The sequence below is a fragment of the Furipterus horrens genome, unplaced genomic scaffold, assembly GCF_987537825.1.
Source record: "Furipterus horrens unplaced genomic scaffold, mFurHor1.1.pri manual_scaffold_9, whole genome shotgun sequence".
Lineage (NCBI taxonomy): Eukaryota > Metazoa > Chordata > Mammalia > Chiroptera > Furipteridae > Furipterus > Furipterus horrens.
The window spans coordinates 19,741,100-19,768,455 of NW_028327179.1; the positions used below are offsets into that span (position 1 = coordinate 19,741,100).

The 27,356-nt window shown below is 36.8% G+C and overlaps 1 protein-coding gene across 1 annotated transcript; it reads left to right on the top strand.

The window, feature by feature from the left end:
• Nucleotides 1–17,294: 17,294 nt before the first annotated feature.
• Nucleotides 17,295–27,070, top strand: AGR3 (anterior gradient 3, protein disulphide isomerase family member). Its single transcript, XM_090287815.1, has 7 exons — nucleotides 17,295–17,419; nucleotides 21,935–21,998; nucleotides 24,677–24,729; nucleotides 25,284–25,360; nucleotides 25,575–25,638; nucleotides 26,024–26,107; nucleotides 26,958–27,070. Exons 1-7 carry the CDS (start codon nucleotides 17,314–17,316, stop codon nucleotides 27,005–27,007), a joined length of 498 nt encoding a protein of 165 aa, XP_090143941.1. The 5' UTR covers nucleotides 17,295–17,313; the 3' UTR covers nucleotides 27,008–27,070.
• Nucleotides 27,071–27,356: the final 286 nt, after the last annotated feature.

Genomic DNA, 27,356 nt, shown 5'->3' on the forward strand with positions numbered 1-27,356 from the left:
GTCAGCTACTAAGTGGACCATGAAGTTAATGATGATAACATTAGGGAATCATTTTCTTAAAGACAGTGACTATAAAAGAATGTTACAAGTATATGTCCAAACTCTTTAGTAAAGTTAAATTTCCTAAGTGAAGATAATGACAGATTGGCCTATCCTTGCTGAAAAAAGACAGCAAAAAACTAAATTACCTTTCTTGCTTTGCCAAATATTACAGAAGTGTTTTTTTTCAATCAGCAGGTGGCACTGCCAACATATTGCTGAAATTAAAAAGATGACAACATCCACTTTCACTAATTCCTTTATAACATAGGAAATTTGGAATAATTTATTTTTTGTATCAATGCCGTGCTTGTAATAAAGACTAGTACTCTTGACATTAATGAGTCGCCTCCAAAGTTCCAAAAGAAATTTAATTCAATTACCACGTAGAAAGGACTTTTCAAACATTATCTTTTAATGTTTTAATTGTAAAAGAGAAAACCATAAGCCCAAAATGGTATCACTCATGCTAATACCTGATCTAATTGTAGTTCTAACCTCTTCTAGAAATGCCATCTTAATCAACCAGTCTGGAATTCCCTGGACAAGCATCAATAAGATAATCTGTCACCTGGGCCCTCTCCCTCCCCACAGAAAGAAGGGAGCAATTGGCATGATAAGAACCCTTCTCCTTCCCTTTCCCCAAAGAACAGATATCCTATCCCCAAGTCCCTTCTTTCCTGGTGTTAATAGTTCCCTTGTACCCTTCTTCATATAAAAACCTCCCATTCTGTATAACTGCTCCAAGAGGGCCCTTCTAGTTGATAAATGGGATGCTGTTCAATTCATGAATTGCTTACTAAAGCCAATTAGATCTTGTAAATTCACTCAGTTGAATTTTGTTTTTTAACATTAATATTAACTAACACAGATTGGTAACTTTTTGTGGTGTAGGCACTTTACTGGGTCTTCACATAAGCTTCTTACTTAATCCTAACAAAGTGAAAGGGTATTATTTCCATTTTACAAAAGAGAAAAGTGAGGCTTGGATAAGTTATATCCTTTGCCCAAGCCACACATTTGTGTAAGAGACAGAACCAGGGTTCAAACTGAGGCAGTCTCCCTCCAACACCCATGTCCTTAACCACATTACCCCCAATGTCACACATGGTGCCATGGTATAATAATATCCCCAGAATTCTGGAAAAGACAGGCTTATTAAATAAATATCAAGATGAAGCAGAATAGTAGGAAGTCAGAAAAACTCCTTGGGAAGTGTGGAAATGGGGAAACAGAGCCAGATGGCTGATTCAAACTGGCCTCATCCAGCACTCTGACTCACCTGCCTCCCTCTGCCTTTCATGATTGCTCCCGAAAGCATTCAGTGCTCAGAACAATGAGGTTCTGGTCAGCGTCAAGTAATCTTAGAGACAAAACCTCAGGTCTGTTGACCACAAAGACAGAGTTTTGGTCAAACTAGAGATGACACCAAGGCCTCGGTTGTGTTTCAGCTCCAGGCCCAGAAAAGCAGGAAAAGCAGATGAAGTGATGCCATGGCTGACATTGGGACCAGAGGCAATGACTAATGAATGACTCCCTCCCACTGTACCGACCAATCAGCAGAGACCACCAACCTGAAACCTGAAAGGACATACCTGGAAAGCTGATAAATACCCTATTGAGATCCTTCCCTGAGACCTCCCCTAAAACTTCTGCCTTTAGAAAACAGACAAAACCCTTAAGCCAAAGAACCTAGCACGTATACACATGTGCTTGTGCTTTCTCTCTCTCTCTCTCTCTCTCTCTCTCTCTCTCTCTCTTTCTCTCTCTCTCTTTCTCTCTCTCTCTCTCATGTTCTCACTCTAGTTCTCTCTGGAGAACACAAGCCTTTCCCCCTCTTCTTTCTTCAGGTGCATATCTTTGCTTTTTTTTTTTCTTCTAAGCTCCAAAGGTTCCCAGGAAACCTATAACCAGGGGAGCGGCTCACCCCAGGATGACCCCCCAACCTGTCACCCCAGGCCCTCCTTCTGCCTCCTGTAACTTGTTTCCTGAGTCCACGCAGCCCAGATGGCTCACTCCTCCTGCCTCTGTGGTTTTCTTTCTAAGAGGCCAAAGCACCCCTCTAAGCAGCCCCCTTGATTCTTTCTTCCGAATGTACTTTTGCTTTACTTGCTAAATAAACTTCTCTTTGCATCTGAGTTCTTGGCTCTGAATTCTTTCTTTGCCAAACTCAAGAACCGAGGTTGCTGAACTGAGGACTGACATCACCAGGAACTAAGCTAAGTAATCTTAAACCACCAAACATACAGGTGGCCATAACTCACATCATTTAAAAAGCTATTATGATTTAACTCCCAAATGCTGCTTGTATTCATAATTCATTTAAAGTTTAAAACAAGTTTGACCTTATTTCTGTTTTCTGACAATTAAGAAAAGCGATATCCCATTGAGTTAAACTGCTAGGTCAAAGACCTTGAACGACAGTCAGAATAAAAGGCAATCTGAAACAGAAATGATGTAAACTCCACTTAGTGTGTGAGAAGCTAATTAAGGAGATATTCCGTCTAGTAGCAAAGAAACGAGAAAGAAGTATGTTTGCATACCTAAAATTTGACTTTTTCATGATCTGATATTTTTCTGAATTGTTCAGGGGAAAATCCAGGAATTTGTTGTGGCACAATTCTGAGTAACAAGTTAAATGCATCACACAAAAGTTGAAGAGAAAGCCAGTAAGGCACAGGAGTAAATCCCATATGTTAATTTATAAAGGTTATCTGATAAAACTGAAATCAACACAGTGAGAGTTTTTCCCTCAATCTAAAACAACAAATGCTAGTCATCTCTGAAGTTAAGATAAATTGGGGATATGTCATAACCCAGGACTCTGTATTCCCATTCAATCATTTAATGCCACCACCTTTCAGGAGAAGAAGGGGAACTGAAAGGCTGTGAGCACTATTTTAAGAAATTGAATAAGGTTTTCTCCCCAGGCACCTAGGATAGAATCTAGTTAGCCAGACTGGACCAAATTCCTCCTCTTGTTTCTCTGGCATAACACAAACACCAAAGGACTTCCTTTACCAGAACAGTGTTCCTGGACATCGGCCCCTGACATTTTACCTTTCAGAAGTGAACCAGGACAGATCTGAGATGAGAGAAAGCTCTCTCAGGCTTTCCCAGGGCAGTGAGGCCCTTCTACACACGATCTGTGACACAAATCCCATCAGAGGGACTTGGGGACAAAAGCTACCCCAAGAGGCCCTGGCACACAGAAGCCTATCTTCTAGTTTATTCATTCCTCACACTGCCCTTCCCACCCTTGACAGCACAACCCATCAGTTGTCTTCTTTTAGATATTATTTCTGGTGTGTTGGCCGAGCATAACTCAAATCATATTCAAAACATGACAAGAACAATCCACAAAAAACCAAAGTACCCATCATCTATTAAATAAGAGTTGGACAACTACAATGGGCTCATAATCAAAGAACTGCAAATAATACAGAAACACTTTGAACAGGATAATTGCCAGCCCTCCAGGCCCCTACAAACTAGTCTTTCCTGCCAATGTAAATGCAACAGTTTGTATACAATGCAATCTAGTACGTTGGTTATTAGGTGCAACAAAGGAAAGAAGAGTTTTCAAGACAACTTAAACAAACTGTATTCGTCACCAGTTCTGAGAATGCCACTCCTATTTCCAATATCAGTATACACCCTGGCATCACCAAGATCAGGTCATTATGTCAGAAACACATCTGGCTTTCCGAACCGTCAGCAATGCATAACCTCATGGTACCCATCAGAATTATGACAGCAGATGAATGAAGGCCTCCGTCACAGCTTGAGGAAGCAAAATATTGTAGAGATGTACAGACCAAGCTTCTCCCTAAATCTTTCAGTTTTTCCCCAGGTGCAACCTTCCCACCACTAAAGCCATTTCTCTGCAAAAATCTGCAGTAGGGATCATTATCAAGAGGGAAACAAGCTAAACTTTTGATACTTGTATGTAGAGTCTAAACCAGAGCTCTTATGAGCCCTTGATAAGCCAAGTTAAATATACACAAGGCTGATATTCAACCAGTAAGTACCAATGCCATCTTTCCAGTTGTTAATATCTTGATGTGCTTCCTCTACGAGTTGATAAAATGGTGTTGCCAAGTGTCCTCTCCCACACACACGTGGAGGCCCCCTTCTTTGCCCCTAGGACCTCCAGTCACCACTAGAGTTAGCATCTATTGATTTGTTAGTACCTATGGCATATCAATTGTTAGATACTCTGAATCTGTGCCAAAAGTGTGTGCTAACTCATATACATGGGAAAATAAACTAAATACAGTATCTCCTGGGAGGATGGATTTGTCAGTTTACCATTTGCCTAATAATAAAAGGAAACATTTAGGGGGCTCCATTCTCTCCAATTGTTTGTAGATATTTTGCTTAAGCAAATGTAGATTATCTGGTAACTGTACATGTAACACACAAATGTATGAAATACATTTTTAATTTAAATTCACTGAATTTTTTGGTTCTTCACAACTTTAGCAAGCAAAGGAACTTTTGAAACACCTGATAAGTTATATAATTTTAAAATGTTTAACAAATCTTGTATGATCATATGTGGAATCTAATGAACAAAATAACTGATGAACAAAATAAAACCAGAGGCATGGATACATGGGACAGACTGACAGCTGTCAGAGGGCAGGGACAGGAAGAGATTAGCCAAAGAACATCTATGTATATATGCAAAGCCCATGGACACAGACAATGATGTGGTGAAGGCCGGTAGGATGGGGGGCGGGGGGCAGAGCGGAGGGAGGCAATGGAGAGTAAAATGGGGTATATCTGTAATAGTGTCAACGATATATAAATAAATAATTTAATTAATTAATTAATTAGAACAGAAAAGATAAAAACATTGTCAATAAACGCCAAACAAATATAAAGAAGATTTAAAATTTAAACTTTAAGCTCATTAGAAGAACTAGACTCTCAGTGGGACAGTTCATGAAATTCTCATTTATAACCTATTAGGGTTATTCTGCCTTGAACATACTTGGAGACCTCTATCAGTTTTATCGTTGATTGGGGGGAGAAATAGCAAGATATGCAAAATGATTAGTAGTTGGTTCTAATCAATGTTTTAGGAAAATGGAGATGATTGCCATACCTATATTACGATGGTCTTTTTTTCTCCATGGCAATGTGGATATGTAAATCTTGACTTCACAGGTTCTTCTCCAAATACTTTGTGCCACAATATAAAGGTATTTTCCCGCCTCCATGTTCAAGTTCTACGTCACTGATCAGTTACTTGCTTGGCTTTCCCTTGACTGCAGCGACACCTAATGTCAGAATCAAAGAATACTGTCAGCTCAGCCCCTGGTCAAGCTTCCCAACTAACTAGGCTCTTCAGGGCATAACCTCATTAAAATAACTTGTTGAGCCATTAAAAACATAATCAAAACTGAGTTAAATTTGTTTAAAATGAAAATTGAATTATTGCTTCAAACTATTTGAACCATAGTTTTTAAAAACTGGCTGTTTCTTAAGAGACGCTTCCATTTTACCTAAATAGTTTTATACCTAATACCCAATCAGTACATCTTATTGATAGTTTTCTTACTAAGTTTCTAGGCTTACTGGGCTCATCTGAGTAATAGTTATAACATTAAAGAACAAAACTAATATTTATCAGAAATTAATCAAACATCATTTTGTTTATATTCATTTGTTATCGCTTCCAAAATATTAAGCATCTTGACCTCTGTACTCTGTCTCATCTCCAGTAACTAGAAGAAAGCTTGTTCAGCACAGGACATGTCTGGGATGGTACTTTCTGTCACTTTTGTTGTTCACTCTCATTTAATCTTCTCAAGAACTCTGTAAAATGAACATTATTATCATTTCTATTTATATGAATAGCTTGTTTGGGGCCACAGTGGCTACAAAATCAGGTATTTGAACCCAGACATCGTGGCCCTAGAGCAGAGGGACACCCGGAGGCTGGATGCAGAGGGTGAATGGCCTCACGGTCACTGTTCATCCAGTGACTCCTGCAAGTAATAAGTTGTCATGACAATTATGAAGGCATTGATGAAAATGCTAGAGGAAGCATTATAAAATCTGGGATTAAAATCAGTGGTCCCACTGTAAAGAGTGTAATAAAAAAAAAATTCCCTTTTTATATTCTTCCTTTCCCTCCACTCAGCCTTGGAGTATGAGTTCCCTATTCTGGCTCAATATGGGACCACTATTCCAGATGTGAGAGCCTGTCTGCCCTTCTCTAGGGCCTACGTTCTTAACCACTATGTATGATGCCTCCCTTAAAGACTGTTTTTGCTTGTACTTTTTAGCAATACCCCTGTTTCCATTATTTGAAAAGAAAATTTTTTATTCTTTACGCTTTTATATTTCCTTGCTTAATAATTTCTAGATTGCAACTAAAAACAAATAAAAATTATGTTTATTCTTATATAAATATAAGAAGTGCTAATTTGCAGTGTTTTTAGTGGGGTGTTTTTTTTTGTTTGTTTGTTTGTTTGTTTGTTTTTTGCATTTCAGCACATACTGGTAAATGAAGGGACCGCTCTAGCAAGTTCGCAGTGACACCTGAAACTAAGGCTAAGTCATGAGAGGATCAGTGGGAGTAAATTTCAGTTTTGCTGGAGTTTTCAGAAAGTGCAATAAAACTTGGAGTCTTCATAGAGTGGGGGAGCCATGAAGGCACCCACAGTGTAAATCCGACCAAGTGATGTTGGCTTAGGAAACCAAGGTCACCCCCAAGGTTTAATATCTGACAGGACACACCTCTGCAGAGGCACCTTACCTGAAATGTGTAAAAATAATATCTGTAGTCATAAACAAAGACCAATTAAAAAAACAGAAAATAGGTTAATAATTGAAAACTGTGACTGCTAACTCTTATACTATCAATGGAAGCAATAATAAATTGCATGCTACAAGAATCAAACCAGTTAGTTAGAAAACAAATATGAGGAATTCTGACCTCTGAGGAAGAGGCTGAAGAGATGAAAATTATTAAAGACACATAGATAATAGTGTCAAAAAATCCAATATACACAATACAAGATTTCCAGAAAGAAAAAGTGGAACGGAATTAAAATCAACAACTAGCTGCATAATCTTTAAAAAGAAAGAAAGAGAGCACTTCCAGGAACTGAACACAGATTTGGGTGTTTATGTTAAACAAACTTATTGAGTTCTAGCCAAAGTTAAAGAGTAGAAATATATACTGTACGATATCTTGATTAACTTTTTTTTTAACTTCAAGAGACTCACACTGGCCTCAAGTCTTTCTCCTACACTAAACAGTAGAAGATACTAAACAATTAGAATTCTGAACAGCTACATCTTGAATTTACTGAACCACAAATAATTTAACACCAAAGCAAGATCTTACTCCCATGAGAGGAAAAGAAAGCCATTTCAGACTTACACAGATCAATATATATCATCCACATACCCTTGCTCTACAATTCTTTTTTTTTTTAATCCATGAGAAAAATAAGACATGAAAGAAATGTCAATGAGAAACGAAGCCAACGAAACTAAATGTCAAAAAAATTTGAAAACTTAATTATGAAACAAGCGAATGCTAAGTAATTTTATCAGTTCGGATGATGTTGACTAAGAGTCACCAAAAACTCTGACCTAGCTGACTTAAACTGTAGAAATGAATTTATTGTTTTATAGAGCAAGCCCTAAGTCACAATGGTTCCAAGAATAGTTAAAACAATGACTCTGATATTTAAACGCATAGGTTCTTTGCATCTTTCTATCAGGCTCTTTGAAGCACATCAACTTTGTCCTTCTTAACCACTCTCATTATAATAAGGTGGCTGCCACATTATTACATACACTGAAAAAGGGGCCCTTTTTGTGATTGACTTTTATTAATGAAGAAAAAAATCCCTTTTCTTTATTTCCCCTCATATTTCATTGGCCAGAATCATATCACATATTCATGCTAAACCAACACTGGTTTAGAATGGGACCATTGTGATAGAATTAAAATAGATCAGGGGTTCTCAAGCGTGGCACTGCCGATATGTGGCCTGGATATAATACTTTCTTGTGGCAATTGTCCTGTGCATTGTGGGGTGTTTAAAATCCCTCCTGGCCTCTAGTCACTGAATGCCAGTGGAACCCTCTCCAGTTCTGACAATCAAAAACGTATCCATTCGTTGCCAGATTCCCCTGGTTGAAGACCACCAGAATATAATCAAGATTTCCCTCCGGAGCTAGCTATGGGGCCCACCTCCCCCAGACATACAACAGCACAGAGAAAAGGGAATATCAGAAGGAAATCAGTGTCTTTCAGAAAAGAGGCCTATGTGAAAGAAAAATAGTCTACAGTATTTAGTATCGTCGTCGGCAGCCGTCCGTCTTGAGAGACGATGGTGTAGCTTCTTAAGAGTCTATCTGCACCGCCGAGAATGGCTGTGCAGTCCGACTCGGGAGTGACACGGTATCTGTCTCCTCCCGTGTTGAATCGACATCTTGCGATGACGCTGGAGTGTCCTCTCCAGTGAAGCTGAAGCTACAGAGCCTGGGCAGGGTGATATGGAGGGTCTGCTGTTGCCCATGCAGCAGACCCTCCCTCTCTTCGCAGCTGAAGGGTCCAAGGGAAAGACGGAGTCAATACAGCTTGGCTTCAGGTGCGCCGCAGGAGTTGCCGGTGTTGACTACAACGTCAAACCGCCTTAGGGACTCCGGCTCCGGATTTTCTGTCGGGGTTTACTCCCTTAGCCTTTCCCCTGAAGAGGTATGCCGCAAGGCAGCGGAGGTTGTTTGGAGTCAGAGTTTTCCTTCTCTGATGTGCCCTGACTGGAAGATCGAACCAGCGACACTTAGCTCGCAGGCCGACGCTCAATCCACTGAGCCAAACCAGCCAGGGGGATTTAGTATAGTAATTCTTTAAAAGGGATAAGAGCAAGTGTAAAATGCAAAATTAAAGTCCTGTATTATATGGAACAAAAGAGAGGAAAACTACAAAAAGTGCTTTAGCAGGACTGAGGACTATAGGTGTATGATTCACTCCAAGCACATCAAAAATAAATCTGTCCTTTGGAAATTATAATATACAGTTCAGTTGACTTGTAGAATGTTTTTAAGCGTTAATTTTCATTGTGGATTTCTATGTACAACACTCAGTCCCTAAGAACACTGACCAAGTATTGCATTTGACTTTGTGAAGAGAAAGATCAGCTGGATGAGCTGTATCTTCCTTCAGGGAACATTTCTCTATTAATATTCTTTGAAATTATCAAGTTAAAATGAGTCCCTCCACAAAGACATATAATTCCCCTAGAAGCATAATTTATTCTGTGGCTTCGTGCTTTCACATCCGCAGTTTATGAATATAATTTAGTTTTTACAGATTAAATCAAAAGCTTTTAAACTCAAATTTATCTCATGATAAGCATTCTATTTGCCTATCTTACGATTCTTTATTCTCTAATCTCATGACAAAGCCACATCCACGCTCTCTCCAGCTCTTTAAATGGAACCAGCTGTGCACACATCACCGAGTCCTGCCCCTGTCTACTCCCTAGACCCACGGCTCATTCCTCTCCTTCCCCGGTCCTATGACAGGCTGGCTCAGCTTTCTCCTTCCCATTGTCTGTACTGCTCTTCACCCATTTGAAAATCATTTTTGGATCCCTCTGCAGACTTGCCATGGCTAGTGCCTCTCAACTCTGCACTCTCCATTGAAATTTCACCCATAATATCTAAAGCAGGCTCTCCCCCAACTGGATGGGGAAACTGAGTGGCCAGCCGAGGTCCCTGATCTCCTTCCATCCATGGGAGGAAAAATGCTCTGCCTAGTCAAGGCGCAGAGACATCTGAAGGATAAAAGTAAAATGTTACCCCCACAGGCTACAGGTAAGAGCCTGATTGAAGGACTTGATCAATAACCCAAAAGCTACATTCACAAGTCTTTTTAATCTTATCTGGCCCACGGGGCAAGAATGAAGGGAAAAAAATCCATTTACATTTATACTGTGAAAATACTACATGCTTACAAAGCGTTTAGTTATGATACCCTGAAAAAAAAGAAGACTTGAGATGCTTAACGAAAGGATTATTATTTTGCAATGGGAAATGTAACCATTCTGGACAAAGCAAGAGTTTATAGGTTGTAGACACTGAACATGGAAGGCTTATGAAAACATTACAATTTTAAATGTTTGGTATAAAATACCACTGCTCAATGACAACTCCTGGAGAACATCTATTCCTTTAATTGAAAGAATCTAAGGTTTTTCCTCCCAGAAACCAACATTTTTAAGTTAGTATTTGCATCTACAAGATTTAGAAAATAAAGACAGATATATGTTCTTTACAGAATATTTTTACTCTTTGATGTACTAAATAGTTTCATAAATACCTGTTCTGATATGGTACAATATTCAATATTATTAAATGAAAAAAAGGCCAAAAGTATTGATAGAATGGCACCATTTATGTTAATAATAAATAAATAATAAAAATATACAAGTAGATATACACCAAGATGATAGAGAGACATAATACATAGACATATAGATAATAACTGGATAGGGACATGCTTGAATATAGAGAAAATATTTCTGGAAAAAGACTGAAGACGTTGATGACTATTGTCTCTGGTTAGGAGACCGATAGCTGAAAGATGGGTGGGAGGGATCTATTTTCTACTGTTGACCTTTTTGTACTGTTTATTTTCTATATATTTTAGAGATTGACAAACTGAAACACAAATAGACACATGAACAATTAAACATATACAACACTTTTTAGGTAATCCTAATCCTAAATTCAATTTTTGACTATGTGACCAGTTAATCTTATAAAGATATAGGCAATTACTTTTGAAAGAATTAGTCCCAACTATGAAATATCTTGACTTATTAAAATAGTCTTTATTTAATTGGCTAAATTTATATTCTGTTCCTGAATAGAATGAAATAGAAAGGACCTTCAATTTTGTAGCTTGAAAATTTAATGAAACATTTAAAATAATAATGAAGAGAAATACAGTGACTTACTTTACATGTTTCATCTTATAAAATTTTCTCATGAGGGACTCTTAACAGAGACTCAACACTGTATATTTTTTCAATAAAATTAAAATTAGAATTGATGCCATCCTCCACTGAAATAAATGTTCTCAAACTTACCAGGTAACCAAGCACCTACAGAAAATGTTCTTAATTAAAAACAGTGTGATCTACAGAGAAGTGCCAGTTGAAGCTGATGACAATCCTAAATATATTTACCATAAGAACAACTTTGAAGATGATTTTGGGCAATTTTATTAACAAATAAATATAAGACCCCACTGAGAAAACTAAGAACTGATAATACCAGAAAAAAATCTTCAGAAAAATACCAGCCATCTGGTAACAGAGACAAGTACAGTTAAGAAGTAAATATAAACATATATAAAGAAAAAACACGTTTAAAGTGTTGCTGTTGCCCTGACTGGTGTGGCTCAGTTGGTTGAGCATCCTCCTGAGAGGCAAAGGGTTGCCAGTTCTATTCCCAATCAGGGCATGTGCCTGGGTTGTGGATTCAGTTCCCCAGCTGGGCATGTAGAAAAGGCAATCATTTGATGTTTCTCTCTGTCTCTTTCTCCCACCCTTCCCCTCTCTCTAAAAATAAATAAAGTCTTTTATAAAAACGCTACTGTTGAGAATGATTTTAATATAACTATTTGTAATCTATTATATTAAAAAACAGTTTTAGCTGACATATACATATTTCAAAATATTATTTAAAAATTTCAATCGATGTTATTACCTCTTTTTATTCTCAAAGTTGTCCTGGTTTAAGAGCTATTGTGCATGGTCACACTAGTGGGAGAGAACCAATGACATGGATCAGCTCAGACACCATGGGACCTAGTTTCACTCCCCCTTAGGTAATTGACTTCTTTCTCATTATCCATAAAATAGATACAATGTGAGGAGTTGAACAGTTTTGAGCTTTTTCCATAGATACCTCAGTCAAGAACAAGGTGAAAGCCTTCCCACCCTCCTCTGAAAGAGAAAAGTATGACTCACTTTGTTTTGCAATTTCCGGATTTAAAATTATAATTGTAGGTCAAGTTTTCTCACCTTCAACAGGTGGAATTCCATTTGAATAGCATGTCTCAAGGAAGGTTCCCTTTGAGAGTCCTTTATAAGGAAAAAAGTAGAATTTAAACAAATACACCAATCAGTGGTATAGTACAAGAATACTGCAACCTGGCTGAACGGGGTTTCTCTCAGGATCACAAAGGAGCTTCAATGAGGAAAACTATAAATTTATTATATCCATCTACGTAAAAAAAAAATCCAATATCCCTGATTTTAAGAGATGTAGTATAGGAATATGTAATGGCCACCTTCTTAACAGGGTCACTCAAACCAAAACTATGTCTAAAATTAAAATACTAGTAGCACACTCACTTTAATGTCAGAAGCAAAACAATTATCACCCCCTCTGTAGCAGTGCATTTGTTAATATATTGAGTAATTAGACAAAAAGAGAGAAAGAGAGGAAGAAGGGAAGGAGGGAAGGAGGAAATTTATGAAACAATAACCAAGATTAGGTATCAGCAAACATTTTCTGTAAAGACCAGACAGTAGATATTTTAGGGCTTGCAGGCCACGCAGTCCCTGTCACAGTACTCAATGTTGCAGTTACAGCGCAGAGGTAGCCATAGATAATATCTAAGGACATGAACGTGGCTGGGTCCATCCAGTCATCTCTATTTATGGACATCAAATTTGAATTTCATATAATTTTCATGCATCACAAAATATGATTCTTCCTTTGATTATTTTCCCCCAACCACTTAAAAATGTAAAAATAATTCTTAGCTCCTAGGTTGTACAAAAACAGGTGGGGCAGATTTGGTAACCCTGGCTTAAATCATTTCAACAGTGATTAACTCCAGGAAGTGGAACTTCGGGGGGCGAAGGGGATTGTGTGTGTGTGTGTGTGTGTGTGTGTGTGCGCGCGCGTGCCATACGTGGTGAAGTGTTGAATGGGGTGCACAAGGAAACACAGTATTGGAGAAGGCAGCAGAGAATTTTACTCTTTTTTTTCTGACTCAACTCTATACTTAAAAAATGTTTTACCGCACTGGCTGACGTGGCTCAGCGGATTGAGCATCGGCCTGTGGACCAAAAGATTGCCAGTTCAATTCCCAGTCAGGGCACATTCCTGGTTTGCAGGTCAGGTCCCCAGCTGGGTGTGTTAGAGAGGCAGCTGATTGCTGTTTCTCTAGGACATCACGTTTCTCTCCTTTTGTTTCTCTCTCCCTTGCCCTCTCTCTAAAAATAAATAAATAAAATCTTTTTAAAAAGGTTTTCCATAACCATAGATTAATTGAAAAAAATTAAATCTAACTATTTTATAAATATAAACAAACATCTAATTGCCCGTTTCCCTATTTTTTTTGCATAGCTAAAAAGCTAAGGGTTTCATAGAAAGACTATAAAGAGTAATCAAATTATTAAAATGTTAAATTTTGAAACAGCAGTCTCTCTCTCTCACAGTAAAATAGGACCTGATCTCTTAAGCTGTTAATTGCATTTCTGTAAACAGAGTAACCCCTAGGAATTTCTGTTTGCTTTATATCTAATCTGCAAGCCTCACTGAACTTTCATTGAGAACAATGGTCTACACACATTTCCTGCATTCAGACCAGTTTCTTTCTTCCTCCCTTTTTATTTTGTCTGGTGTTGAACTTCAGCCAACCATTAAGTTACCTTGGGAAGTAAAAGGTAGAAGAGAAAAAACTCCAAAGACTATATTTGGCGTCCTTTTAGAAGGACACTCAATCTTAATTTAGAGCATGAGAGAAGGCTTTTTTAGCATGAGAAGCATGAGAACTGGAAAGAAGTCCAGGGTTTGTCAGACAAGCCTATTTTTATAAGTTTGCAGGTGAATATCCTCTTGTTTCGATGCAGGTGGGGCTGCAGGTCAGGGGTGTGTGTGTTTGCCTGTGTCTATAAATCCACACCCATTTTTAACCAGAAACATCCAGAATACACTTCCAGCAAGAGCACTGGCTAGTTCAGGTAAGCAAGCAAAAGCACCCGATTATTTAATCAGTGGTCAAGCTCTGCTATATTTAAATAATCCGTGTATGATTGCTATTTGAAAGGGAGATCTTCAGTAAAGGGTATGGAACATTCAATGAAATTGTATATATTTCTTTAAATTAACTGGATTTCCTCTGGTGGCTTCATACTTTTATTCTTTATATTCATCATATTTATATTCATAATATTATTATAAACTAACATTGACTAAAAATGACCTTTCAAAAATTATGCTACAAGTAACAATTTTTCTTCTGTTTTCTTTTATATTTTATTTTAAAATAGGAGATATTTTATATAACATCTAAATAAATGGTTTATGTTAAAGTACTTTTGAAAAGTAAAATACTAATGTGTTAAATGCTCACTGGCCAATGTTTATAACACCTAATTGTGGACATTTGGTTTTGTGCGTCCTATGAACTGCCAGCTGCTCTGAGGCCATAACCATGTCATCTCCGTCTGTGTCCTCAAAGCAGCTAAACATGCATCTGGGGTTAGAGAAACATCAGCAGCCTGTGCATTCTATTTTACCAAGGAAAACATGTTTGCCCCAAAATAAAAATATATAAATCCATCAGCTTTACCACAGAATATAGGCAACATCGATTTTACAATCTATCAAATTATGTAAAACAGAAATTCAACATTTTGACTTTTTTTAAGAGTGATCTTTGACAATAACACACAATAACTTGAAAATTTTTTTAAAGTTTGGTTCCCACTCAACTCTAAACTGGCAGCTTCAAATCAGAAGAATGGTGAGGTTCTATTTTCTTTCTTTTAGTGCAGACCTCACCTACTTATCTGGTCTCCACCACGGAGAGCCTCTTCTGATGCTTCCTCCAGATTAACTTTCCTAATTCTGCCTCCTAACGAAGACCCTGGAAGAACCTTAAGGCAGATCTTAAGGCATTTCCCCAGGAAAATGAACTGAGTCACATATAATTTTAAATGCAATTTCAGGCTTTTCGATCCTCCTGTAATTCAATCATAGACTTTCTAGAAGTCACTGGATCAAGACCTTGCTTCCATGGCTGCTTCGATTTCTCTGCTGCAGTTTTCAACATGACAGAGACTCCCCTCCCCTCATTGGACTCCGTGTTCCAGATTCACCTCTCTCTACCCCCTACTAAAACCTACCCGGTCTTTATTTCAGTGTTTAGGGTACAGGATGACCAGTCCTCAAGGTAAAAGATGGCAGTCTGAATGCTTTATGGAATTAATAACTTATAGGAATTGGATTTGATGTTCCTGTCAGGCACCATGGCTATTTCTTAACAGGGTTTTTCAGTAATTAAAGACACATAAATTCAAAAATGGGTTCATTTCAGATTAGGAAGGGAAATCATTTAAATAGGGCTGAGCTGGAGAGGCAACCCTTTTCAATCCAGAGTGGGACTGAAGGGATAAACAACAGGTGCTGTAAAGAGAAGAATGAGGAAGTGCCTGGAGAAAACTACAGTCAAGAAACTTCCCCAGCACCAAGTTTTTCTCTCCATGACTCGTCGTCGGCAGCCGTCTGTCTCGAGAGACGATGGTGTAGCTTCTTAAGAGTCTATCTGCACCGCCGAGAATGGCTGTGCAGTCCGACTCGGGAGTGACACGGTATCTGTCTCCTCCCGTGTTGAATCGACATCTTGCGATGACGCTGGAGTGTCCTCTCCAGTGAAGCTGAAGCTACAGAGCCTGGACAGGGTGATATGGAGGGTCTGCTGTTGCCCATGCAGCAGACCCCCCCTCTCTTCGCAGCTGAAGGGTCCAAGGGAAAGACGGAGTCAATACAGCTTGGCTTCAGGTGCGCCGCAGGAGTTGCCGGTGTTGACTACAACGTCAAACCGCCTTAGGGACTCCGGCTCCGGATTTTCTGTCGGGGTTTACTCCCTTAGCCTTTCCCCTGAAGAGGTATGCCGCAAGGCAGCAGAGGTTTTTTGGAGTCAGAGTTTTCCTTCTCTGATGTGCCCTGACTGGAAGATCGAACCAGCGACACTTAGCTCGCAGGCCGACTCCGTGACTACTGTGGCTATAAACATAATGAGCTTGTTTCCAGTGTCAAAGAGTAAGGTATTTTAAGGTGCATTTGTTTTACTGATCTTTCAATTTCTCACAATGCCTAGTACAGTTACATACACCCATATTAGTGTTTGAGCAGAACCACAGCACGATCGTTCCCTATTTTGATGGGGAATTCACTACTAAATAATATAAGTCAACAAGAAAACGGCTTCGAAGGAATTTTCAATAAACATGAAATATTGCTGTGTATTTATTTCATATTTTGTGGTGATTTCAAAATTGCATATGTTGACTGTTTTTCACAAGGGTTTTATGTGCTACAAATACTGTAACTGAACAACATCTCAGAAGCATTAAACACTTCATACAAGATATTTGTGAACTGGTTTAAGTCCAGCTCAGATCCAGCTGTAGACTTTTGATTATATTTTAACATGCAGAGTACAAGGCACAGTACATTGACTTGAAAATCTACTTGAATTCTAGCAAATCAAGAGCGAGCTACAGACGCAGCAAATCTGTTCTTCTTTACAGGTACATTTAATTTATAGCAACGTGACAATAAACTTCACTTTGTAAAAAGCTGGTTGTAAACTGAAGGGCAAGAGGCTGAGTAACTGATGGAAGAATGAGAATGAAGAATGACTAGAGAGAACTTGAAAAACAAGAATACTCCGTATTCTGCTTTTTAACTCTGAATTCTATTGTAAGCAACATTCAGTCATGCCTAATCTTATTATCTTGGCATATAATTAAAATGTCGTTTTAATCTATCAGATCAAAAAGAATCAAAAGAATATTTATGCATGCCACAAGTCACCTTTGCATTGCACTTTACGGAGTTGAAAGACCTTTAATAAACCCAATCTTTTTTGAGTTTCACTACAGTGCTGTGAGTACGAAAATGCAGTCAGAAGTGAGCTTTGAGCCTGAGTCCAGTTTTCTTTCAACTTCATTGTAATGCTCCCAGGATGCCTGGAATGTGGCTTTTCACCACGTGGACATTTGTTAAGTTGATTGCATTCTAAAAATATTTTTCAACTTAACATGTGAATGAAAGTTATAAGAAATTATGCCATGTCAACTCACACAAGCAGAGCAAATGGCTAGCATAGGTGGGGTCTGAATCTTAAATGACAGCTTGAAGTCACCTACTGGATTCTAAAAATTATTTTCTATCATCTAGCTTCTGAGGGATTCTCAGGAACACGTGATGCTCCACTCAGCTTCAGCCCTCTGCCTCTTACTGGTCGCAGTTTCTTCCAACCTTGCTATTGCAATCAAAAAAGAAAAGAGGCCTCCTCAGACACTCTCAAGAGGTACTAGAATCTTATTTTAGTTTCTAAACTCAGCCATTTTGATTGTTTAAAAATTCCTAGTCTCTTACCCACAGACTACTTATAAAGCAACCTCAACTGTAACATTTTGTTATTTACCACTTTGAAATAGGCAAAAACAAAATCCAGAAAGGATCAGTTGATTTTTAAGAGTAAAACAAATCATCTGAAAAATGATAACAATTTGCTATAGCTTTTATAGAAATAGTGGTGAATTGGTTTGGTTGCTTGTAACTTTGGTAGCCAGAGTCCTGGAAAATAATATTAATTCATGTGTCATAGTGAAGTCCTAAAAACAATTAAGATCCTCAAAATCTGCTCCAATGCCCTGTCCTCTATTCAAGCAAAAAAAAATTTGGAATTATCCTATACAAAAATCTCCAGAAAATTATATTTTATCCTGCCTCCAGAAGATTATATTTTATCCTGCCCTCTATGAATTTTGGTTAACCAAATGTTTGCTATATTGACTCCAGAAAAAAGCTGCAGTGGTTTTTGACATTATAATCTAGATCTATTGTTGGCTACATGTTTAGAAAACATTTCTATTTTGTACTACTGCTTTCCTTTGGCCTAAGAAACATATTCATCTTCATCTGTAAAGAAACAGTTTAAGGAGAAAACTCTCAAAATCAGTTCCTACATCTCCAGGTAACAGAAATGGGAACAAAATCATTTATATCCACATAGCTAATTTAATATTAGTAGTATAAACCACAAAACACTGGACCACTACTTGGAATAGTATATGAATGGAGCAAACAAATGAAGACCAATTATAGAATAATTTCAAATCCTAAAATATTGACTTTCGAAGTTTGTTCATTTCTTAACTGCTGTATTGAGTACCAGCCAATTGCCCATCAAAGTGCAGCCAAGTTAATTCATTCTACTTCAGTTTAAAACCACAGAAACTAGAAACCAAAAAGACAAGTAAGTTTTTAGAAAGAACTAAATTAAAAGAAAATATTTTCCAAAGTATAATTTATTATCTATCTCCCTATATAATCACAATAGTTATAAAACAATGAGCTCAGTAGTATTAAAGAGTGAATGCTAAGCTTATCTTTGCCCTTTAAGACCCTCCAGGACTGAGTTAAACAGAATGTTACAACTGTACAATAAATCACCAACATTCTGTGTATTCATTTTCAAAGGTCTGTTTTAAAATGTTTCGTGAATTTCATGAGACATATATTCAACATACATGGTAAATTTTAAACAAGTTGATGAGTCTGCTATTTCAGTTATTTAAAAACTATTTTAATAGGGAAGATGACTGATATCAGCTGGGAACTCCATCACTAAGAACTGGCCCACATTTGGTTAAGCCTTTTACCGTCCATTAGCATGTAGGAAATAAGGGAGAATGAGGCTCAGTAGGAACAAGGATTAAAGGTAGGGGTGAGAGGAAAGAGTTTGGGTACAGTGTACAGAGTCACAAATGGGGTCCCTTAGAACAGGGGGCAATATCAAAGAGTGAAGTAAAGAATATGTTAGAAAGAAGAAAAAGATTATTGGGAAAAGGTAATAAAAGTTTCAAAAAAATAAAAAGTGACCCCAAAATCCTAACTGTTTTTTGAACCAAAAGAACTGCCCAGCACCCAACCCAGTGTCTGGCATATATCACTAGTAGGTACTCAATAAGTATATATTGTATGAATAAATAAAATCTCAGAAGACAAGCAGGCATAGCTGGAAATAGAATTGTGGTAATGAACAAAGACCCTGAAGAGAGTTCAAACTCTGTATCACCTTTGGTTTGTTGTGATTATGAGATAAGGTATTATCTATAACAAATAATTATAATACAATATGGCTCCCCTACAATTAATTGTTTGAGAGCAGCAACCATGTTATCTTACCTTTACATACCCAGTGCTAGAGCAGAAAAGCATGCAGTAGATGTTCCTCTAATCTTTGTGGGACTAAATTGAACAGGAGTAGAGAATAGGAATTCCTCCCATTGCTGAAATTCCAGCATTGAATGATATTTACAACAGAACAGAAATACTAAGTAGAAGACCAGTCTCACTGGCTGTTCCTAGAATAACTCTTCTTCTTTCTTTTTTTTTAATTTATTTATTTGTTTTAAATTTTGGTTTTTCAATTACAGTTGTCCCATTTTTCCCCCATTGCTCCCCCCCCAGCCCACCCCTTCTCCCACAATCATATCCCTCCCCTTTGTCCGTATCCATGAGTCATTCATACACGTTCCTTGACTAAACCCCTCCCTTACTTATCCCCCTTCTCTCCCTCCCCCCTCCTCCCCATTGACTGCTATTCTGCTCCTTGTTCTATTTAGTTCTTTTGTTTGTGTTGTTCTTTAGTTTCCTGTATTAGGTAATATATGGTATTTTTCTTTCTTTGCCTGGCTTATTTCACTAAGCATAATTCTCTCTAGTTCCATCCATGTTGTTGCAAATGGCAGGAGTTCCTTCTTTCTTTCTGCTACATAGTATTCCATTGTGTAAATGTACCACAGTTTTTTGATCCACTCATCTACAGACGGTCACCTAGGCTGTTTCCAGCACTTAGCTATTGTAAACAGTACTGCAATGAACATAGGGGTGCATAAGTTCTTTTGAATTGGTGTTTCAAGATTCTTCGGGTATAATCCTAGTAGTGGGATCGCTGGTTCAAAAGGCAGTTCCATTTTTAATCTTTTGAGGTAATTCCATACTGTTCTCCATAGTGGCTGCACCAGTCTGCATTCCCACCAACAGTGCAGTAGGGTTCCCGTTTCTCCACATCCACGCCAGCATTTGTTGTTTGTTGATTTGTTGATGATGGCCATAGAATAACTCTTCTTTAATACAGAATATTATGTAAAGTTACTACATGTGTTCAAGCAGAGTTGTAAAGAAAATCTTTCAGGATTATTACAGATAGATTATGAAACTAACATAACATGTCTTCCAATGTTAAGACACTAAGATCAGGCAAAAACAAATCAATAACACTGTTGGTAAGAGTGCAAAATAGTGCAACCACTTGGATAAAAGTCTGGCAGTTCCTCAAATGACTAATAGTAGATACCATGGGACTCAGCAATTCTGTGCCGAATAGATAACTCAAGAGAAATTTAAAATGTGTCTACACCAAAGGTTGTATATTAATGTTCATAATAGCATTATTCATAAAAGCCAAAAAGCAGAAACAACCTCAATGTGCATCAATTGATGAACGGGGAAATAAAGTGTGATACATCCATACAATGGAATAATATTTGGTCATAGAAAGGAACAAAGTGCTGATACATGCCACGATACAGATAAACCTTGAAAACATTATATTAAGGAAAAGCATCCAGTCACAAAAGACCACATATTGCATGATTCCATTTATATGAAATATCCAGGAACAGCAAGTAGATTAGGTGTTTCTCAGGGCTGGTGGAGAAGAAGGGATTAGGGGGTGATAGCTAAAGGGTACAGAGTTTCTTTTTGAAGTGATGAAAATGTTCTAGAATTGATCATTATAGTGATGATTGCATAACTGTGTATATACAAAAAAGTGTACACTTTCAATGAATTGTATTTTTATGTGAATTATATTTTAATACAGTTGTTACCAAAAAGTTTACAAATCAAAAACAAACCAAAAAGCAAAAACCCTGGAAATGTGTTTATCTTGTTTTATAATTCTGCTTACAATTTCTGGCCATCTTTTAGCCATAATATCAAAACCAGGAACTGCAGTGTGACATGTTAAACATACAAGAAAATCTGGGTCTAAACTAACATACAAATATTTCTGATTTCAAATTAGTTTAATCTTCCTTATCTGTAAACTGAGACATTTCCTAAAAATACTCTACAGTATTTCTGAACATTTTTTGGGCATTCTACTCACTGATTTTACTCTTTAATCTCTAATATACCTTTCCAGCTACCCGTATCACTTTCTTAAAAGATAGTGGGTCTCTCTCTACTGATTGCTTTCTGTTTCCCTCTCCTTCACTCTTCTGGGTGCTTCCAGACACCTGTGTTTTATTGTGTTTCTCAAACATGAAACACTAGAATATTTTCCAAAGCAAAATTTGGAATTCCTTTTGTCATGATATATAATAACTTAGAAGTCAACATCTCTTGGCACTCAAGATACAAGGGCACTGTATAGTATGATCCGAAGTATTCCCAACAGACTTACAAAGTATGCAAAGACTGTTATTTTCTGCTCTTCGTTCTGAAACCAGAGGTTTCATTAGCCCAGAAATGTCTTTTCAATAATCACTAATAACAGCATTTTATAGAGCACTTATTGGCTTCAAGGCTATGGACCTTGAGGGTTGAAACACAGTCACAAAATCTCAGCACTATAATCTGAAAGGGTACCACCTCTTCATATCTAGTTATAATTATATATCCTCTCTACCATATGTCAAGCGACTGCTTGGTAGCTTAAGTATCTATAAATAGATATCTGCTTGTCACATGCCTGTTTCAGAGCTATTCTGTGATCCTAAGTTAGTGCATGATTTCTCTTCTGTTTCAGGATGGGGAGATGATATCACTTGGGTACAGACTTATGAAGAAGGTCTCTTCCATATTCAAAGAAGGTAACATATCTCTCAGTTAATTTTGACAGATCACATAAATACCTCTTCACAGAAGACCCAAAAATGACTAGCAAGTTAGCTTCTGAAAGGATACTGCAATTGTTTGCTCTACTATTGTATGCTTTTTTGACTAAGAGTTGCCATTAGAATGTTTAATAACAACATTAATTTCTTAATTAGCAAGCAAGTTTTTAATATAAGCCATATAAAAAGCAATACTGGTCATTAGGCATTATACCGGCTTACATAGGAAACTTGTTTAGAATAGCAGTTCCCAAGCCTCTCTGAACAGAACAATTCAGAGAATTTTTTTTTAATCCATACTCATGACCAATCAAATACTTACTGAGTGGCCACTGCTTTGTGCCAGGCACTGTTCTAGGCTCATCGCCCAAGTGACACAATTTTTGTCCTTACTGACTTACTTAATCTTTGGGAATGAAGCTGAGAAACTTATTAAAAAGGCAAAATGGAAATACATATGATTAGTGTGCTGATATTTATATTTTTAAAAAACTAAGAAATATATACATACACATGGGCATGCATATGGATATCGACATTGACATATTCATGTGCATAAACAAAGTCATATACATTTATAGAAATATATGCACACATAAACACATGCATATGCTATTTATATACATAAACCTCTGGAAGGACACATAAGAAATGGTAGCATTGTTTACTTCTGGAAGGCAGGAGTGAGAGGAAATATTTCTACCTTTTGCCTTTTGGATTTTAAACCATTTGAATTTGTAACTCATTTTAAAAGAAAAAAAGTAGAACCTTAAAAGATTATTCACCAAATGATGCTGATAAACTGGGCTTGGAAGGGTCTGCTTGTAGAGAATCTCAGGAGTACAGCTATAAAAAATTTTTACTTTTTCTTTCAACTCAAGTTTATCACAATCTGGTCGGCTAGTCCATGAGATTTTAGACCAGGGACCACCTGATTTTATCTGACCTATAAACTAACAATGACTTTTACTTTTAAAAAGTTTTTTTAATCAAAAGAAAGTGAGTATTTTGGACACATGAAACTTATATAATATTCAAGTTTCAGGACTCTAAATTTAGATTCACTGTAACACAGCCACACTCATTTTGTTACCTATTTTCTGTGGCTGTTTGGTGCAATCCTGGCAGAGTTGAATAGTTATGAATAAGACTCCACAGCCTACAAAACTGCAAAAATTTACAACTTGCTTCTTTGCTGGAAAGAGCCCTCTTTTAAAAAGACTGTTTCTACTTCAATGTCCACCGGAAATACTTCTCTGCTTTTCCTGAAATGAAATGGTGTCTTGGTTTGAATACCTGGACAACCTATTCATAGCTGAACTGTTAAGACTGAGATTTCTGTGGTCTTGATCAATTTTCCCTTGGACTCGTATTGCCCAGAAATCCGATGTGGAAATTAGTTTTCCAAGAGTTACATCAATGTCTTTCCCTCCACCTATCTGTCCTTGTTTCCAGCTGTCGGGCAGGTGCTGGGAAGAAATTAGAATGGCTCACGGTGCTGAGCTGTTCTGTCTCAGGACATCTATACCTACCTAAATTCGGCAGAGGAGGGCTATGTAATCGAAAGAACTAAGTTCTATACGTGCCTCTAAAAAATACCAATAAATATTCTTAGTGTTTTCTTGAAAAGCAGGGATTATATTTCATTCATAGGCTTTCTAGTCTGCTTTGTCAGCAATAAGTTTGAAGTTGTTGGCAAATGGCTAGCTTTCTATCTGCCATAAAGCTTAAAGGTGAGTTGTAGGATTTATTTTTACCTAAAATTTACTTATATTCAAAGTTTGTGGATTAAATAAAATTAATAACAATTCAAAGTTTGTTATTTAACACGTCTGAGAATAAATTTTAAAAATATTTTTATTCAACGACAAGTATTTCACATGATTGTGCATTGTTTTTAAAAGATTTATGCTTAATGCGCATACATTAGTCTATCTCTTTTTGTACCCAGCATCTTTTCAAATTTAAAAAAAAAACATCCTATATATCCAAGTCATAATTCCTTTTTCCTTCATTATAGTTAATATCGTATTTTCTTATTCTAACAAGCAGGAAAGTCACTAGCTACCACAAAAAGTTTTTTTCATAGTTAAAATCAAAATAAAACTGAAAAATGTATAAAGAGGGAAGTCTCTCTGAGATTATTTGTATATAATGAGTTGTCACATAGTCAAATATTAATAGAATTTTTGTGAAAACTAAAAAAAAAAAAAAAAAACCCAAACTAAATTAAAATTTTCACTCTACTCTCCTGAACTCTTATACCAGGTGTTCATTGGAAATTAACATCTTATTAATAATACCTTTTTATCTCTCAATACAGAATAGATTTTATTTTTATAACTGTACTAAAGTGTACATAGAAATGACCTGGTGAGCATGTTAAGCTACAGATTCCTGGAACCCCACCGTAGAGATTCTTAGTGGGCCTGGGATGGAGCCTAAGAATTTCCATTTTCACTGAGCTACCCAATGATGCTCTAAATTCTGGGGTGTGTTTTGAGCAATACTACTACGGGCTACATTGCTATGATTTGTCAATAATATCAGTATTTTTACTTTAAGTCTTGTTGAAAGTATGAACACTTGACATCTAATTTCACTGTACATTTGACTCAGAGTTAATCAGTTAACTCCACAATCTCTCTGTTTAGTAACAAGCCATTGATGGTTATTCATCACTTGGAGGACTGTCAATACTGCCAAGGTAACTTTAGCTCCTTAGATCTTATTGCATTTCCAAAAGAACTAGAAGAAGTGACCTGATAAAAATTGGTAACGTAGCACTCAGCAAATCCCATTTAAAAATTAAAAAGACAACTGCCATACCATCATTTTGTTCAGGTGCTTAAAGACTACAGTTACTGTTAGGAAGCCATTGAATATATTTATATGTTCTTTAGAATTTTATTTCTTTCTTCCTCCCACCAAAAAAATAAATAAATAAAATTTTTAAAAAGGTGGGAAAACTTGTTGAACTTGCTGTTTTAACCAGTTACATGAAATTATAAAATTCAACTTCATTAATGGGATTACCCCCTGAGGTCTTCATGGACAGACTGTCCATCATTGCTTCCCAGGGAGAGACAAGGGTCATTGGGCCAGTGCACTGCTTACATCCAAGGTACAGATGTAAATGGAAAATACTAGTTTTACTTTGCTATGTTCTTTATACTGAAGCTGTCTTTATCCTTAAAACTGACTGGCAAAAAAAAAAAAAAAAAAAAACTGACTGGCACTCTTTACGTTTTTCTCCCACAGCACTCAAAAAAGTGTTTGCTCAAAATGAAGAAATACAAAAAATGGCTCAGAATAATTTCATCATGCTGAATCTCATGGTATTTTCTACAATATTTTCTTGATATTATGATTCATTGGAAAATTTAAATCCCCTTTTTCTGTTTTTAATACAAAAAGAGCTATAAGGTATTGGTGGTTATAGAATATTATGTGAAATTGTAAAAAGGAAAAATATACAATTTATGAAAACCTTGTGCAAAATTGACTGTCAAACACAATCCAATCCAATAACAATATTTCTCCTCTTCATAGCATGAGACCACAGATAAAAATTTATCACCCGATGGACAATATGTGCCTAGAATCATGTTTGTGGGTATGTGTATAATCTCATTCCATTCGATTTGCAAAATGGATAGCATTCTTACTTTTCTTTATTTTAAAACCTAGTTCAAGGGAAGTCATTTCTAACCCAGTCAGCAACAGCTCTTATTAGTTCTACAATTAAAATTCACTATACTTATAATATGTAAATTTAAATATTTGTAAACTAAATGATGCCATTAAAACAATATCCCAATTAACTTTCAGTAAAGTTCCCTAAACTGCATTGACAAGAAACTGTGACACATTAAAATAAAATAAAAATCAGGGTAACTCATTATAAGTTTGTCTAACATTTATTTGTTTTCAATTCTGAGGCAAGAATGATTTTAAGAACACTTTAGATAATGCATTACTGAATTATTTTTTCTTCGCAGATCCTTCGTTAACAGTCAGAGCTGATATAACTGGAAGATACTCTAATAGACTATATACATATGAACCTCAGGATTTACCAATATGTAAGTATTCACAAATTATCTTGAACTACAGTAGTAGTGGACACTTGACTGTTAGAACAGTCAATGAAGCCCTACATCAGCACCTTCCCTCAAACAGTGCTATCGGCAAATCACAATCACTGGAGTAGGGGGATGGTAGGCTTTAAAGTGCAAACCTTTAGTTCCCTTCAAAATCAGAATTTCTGGGGTACTTCAACATCTTTTCTTTAATCCTCACTTGAGGATATATGTATTGATTTTTAGAGAGAGAAGGAGAGAGAGAGAGACATAGATGTGAGAGCGAAACATGGATCAGTTGCTTCCTGTACGCACCCAAATGGGGATCAAACATGCAAACTAGGTATTTGCCCTGACCAGGAATCAAACTCGTAACCTTTTGGTGGGTGGGATGATGCTCCAACCAACTGAGCCACCCAGCCAGGGCTTAATCTAATATTTTACAACATTCACTGTCAACCATATTTAATAAGATAACTATGCATGTCAGATCCAGTGATACAAATACAAAATGTTCAGTTAAAAATATAGATGCTCGCTCAAAACCCTCTTATAATATTTTTTATTTTAACATGTAGAAAGTTTATTAATCAGATCTAAATATACATATCTATATGTATACCTTTAACATAATATTCTTGGGTGTTTGTGTGTGTGTTAAAAGAAACTATATACAGTGTCAAGTGTTCAGATGAGGATCAAGAAAGCAATATTCTTTAATGTTGTAGGTAAATTCCCATATTTTCATAGCAATTGATTTAAGTAGGCCAATTTTATATTCAGGGGTAAAAGAGTGTAATATTTGATACTTCTCATTTACTAATAGAATAATATATATTTATTTTTATTTCAGTGATAGAAAACATGAAGAGAGCATTAAAACTTATTCAATCAGAGTTATAAGGGATTACCTCAAAGAGGTCAAATGTCACGAAGACAACCTTCTGGTTATCGGACTAATATTAAATGTGCTATACGGATTCTGTAACATTACTCCTTAGATGTTTTTGAATAGTTCATTTTTATTGTACTTTCCCATTACCATTTATCCTCCTACTTGTGTTTGCAATACTCTTATACAGTAAAAGGTAAGATTATATTTTAATAAATGTCAAAACCTGAGCATGACAATGTAGTAGTTTGACTGCATTGGTAGCAAAGAAAGCTCGTCATGAGCTGAGCGCTAGGTCAGGGTAGAGACAGGAGGACCTAAATAAGAGGTGTCTCCACTGGTTGTCTTTCTTTTTTTTCA

What these genes read in the sequence shown, in the direction of transcription:
- AGR3 (XM_090287815.1), top strand. Translation starts at nt 17,314, where the DNA reads ATGCTCCACTCAGCTTCAGCCCTCTGCCTCTTACTGGTCGCAGTTTCT. An exon ending in CTCTTCCATATTCAAAGAAG is followed by an intron (nt 21,999 to 24,676) that starts GTAACATATCTC and finishes CTCTCTGTTTAG; the next exon opens with TAACAAGCCATTGATGGTTA. An exon ending in TCATCATGCTGAATCTCATG is followed by an intron (nt 25,361 to 25,574) that starts GTATTTTCTACA and finishes TCCTCTTCATAG; the next exon opens with CATGAGACCACAGATAAAAA.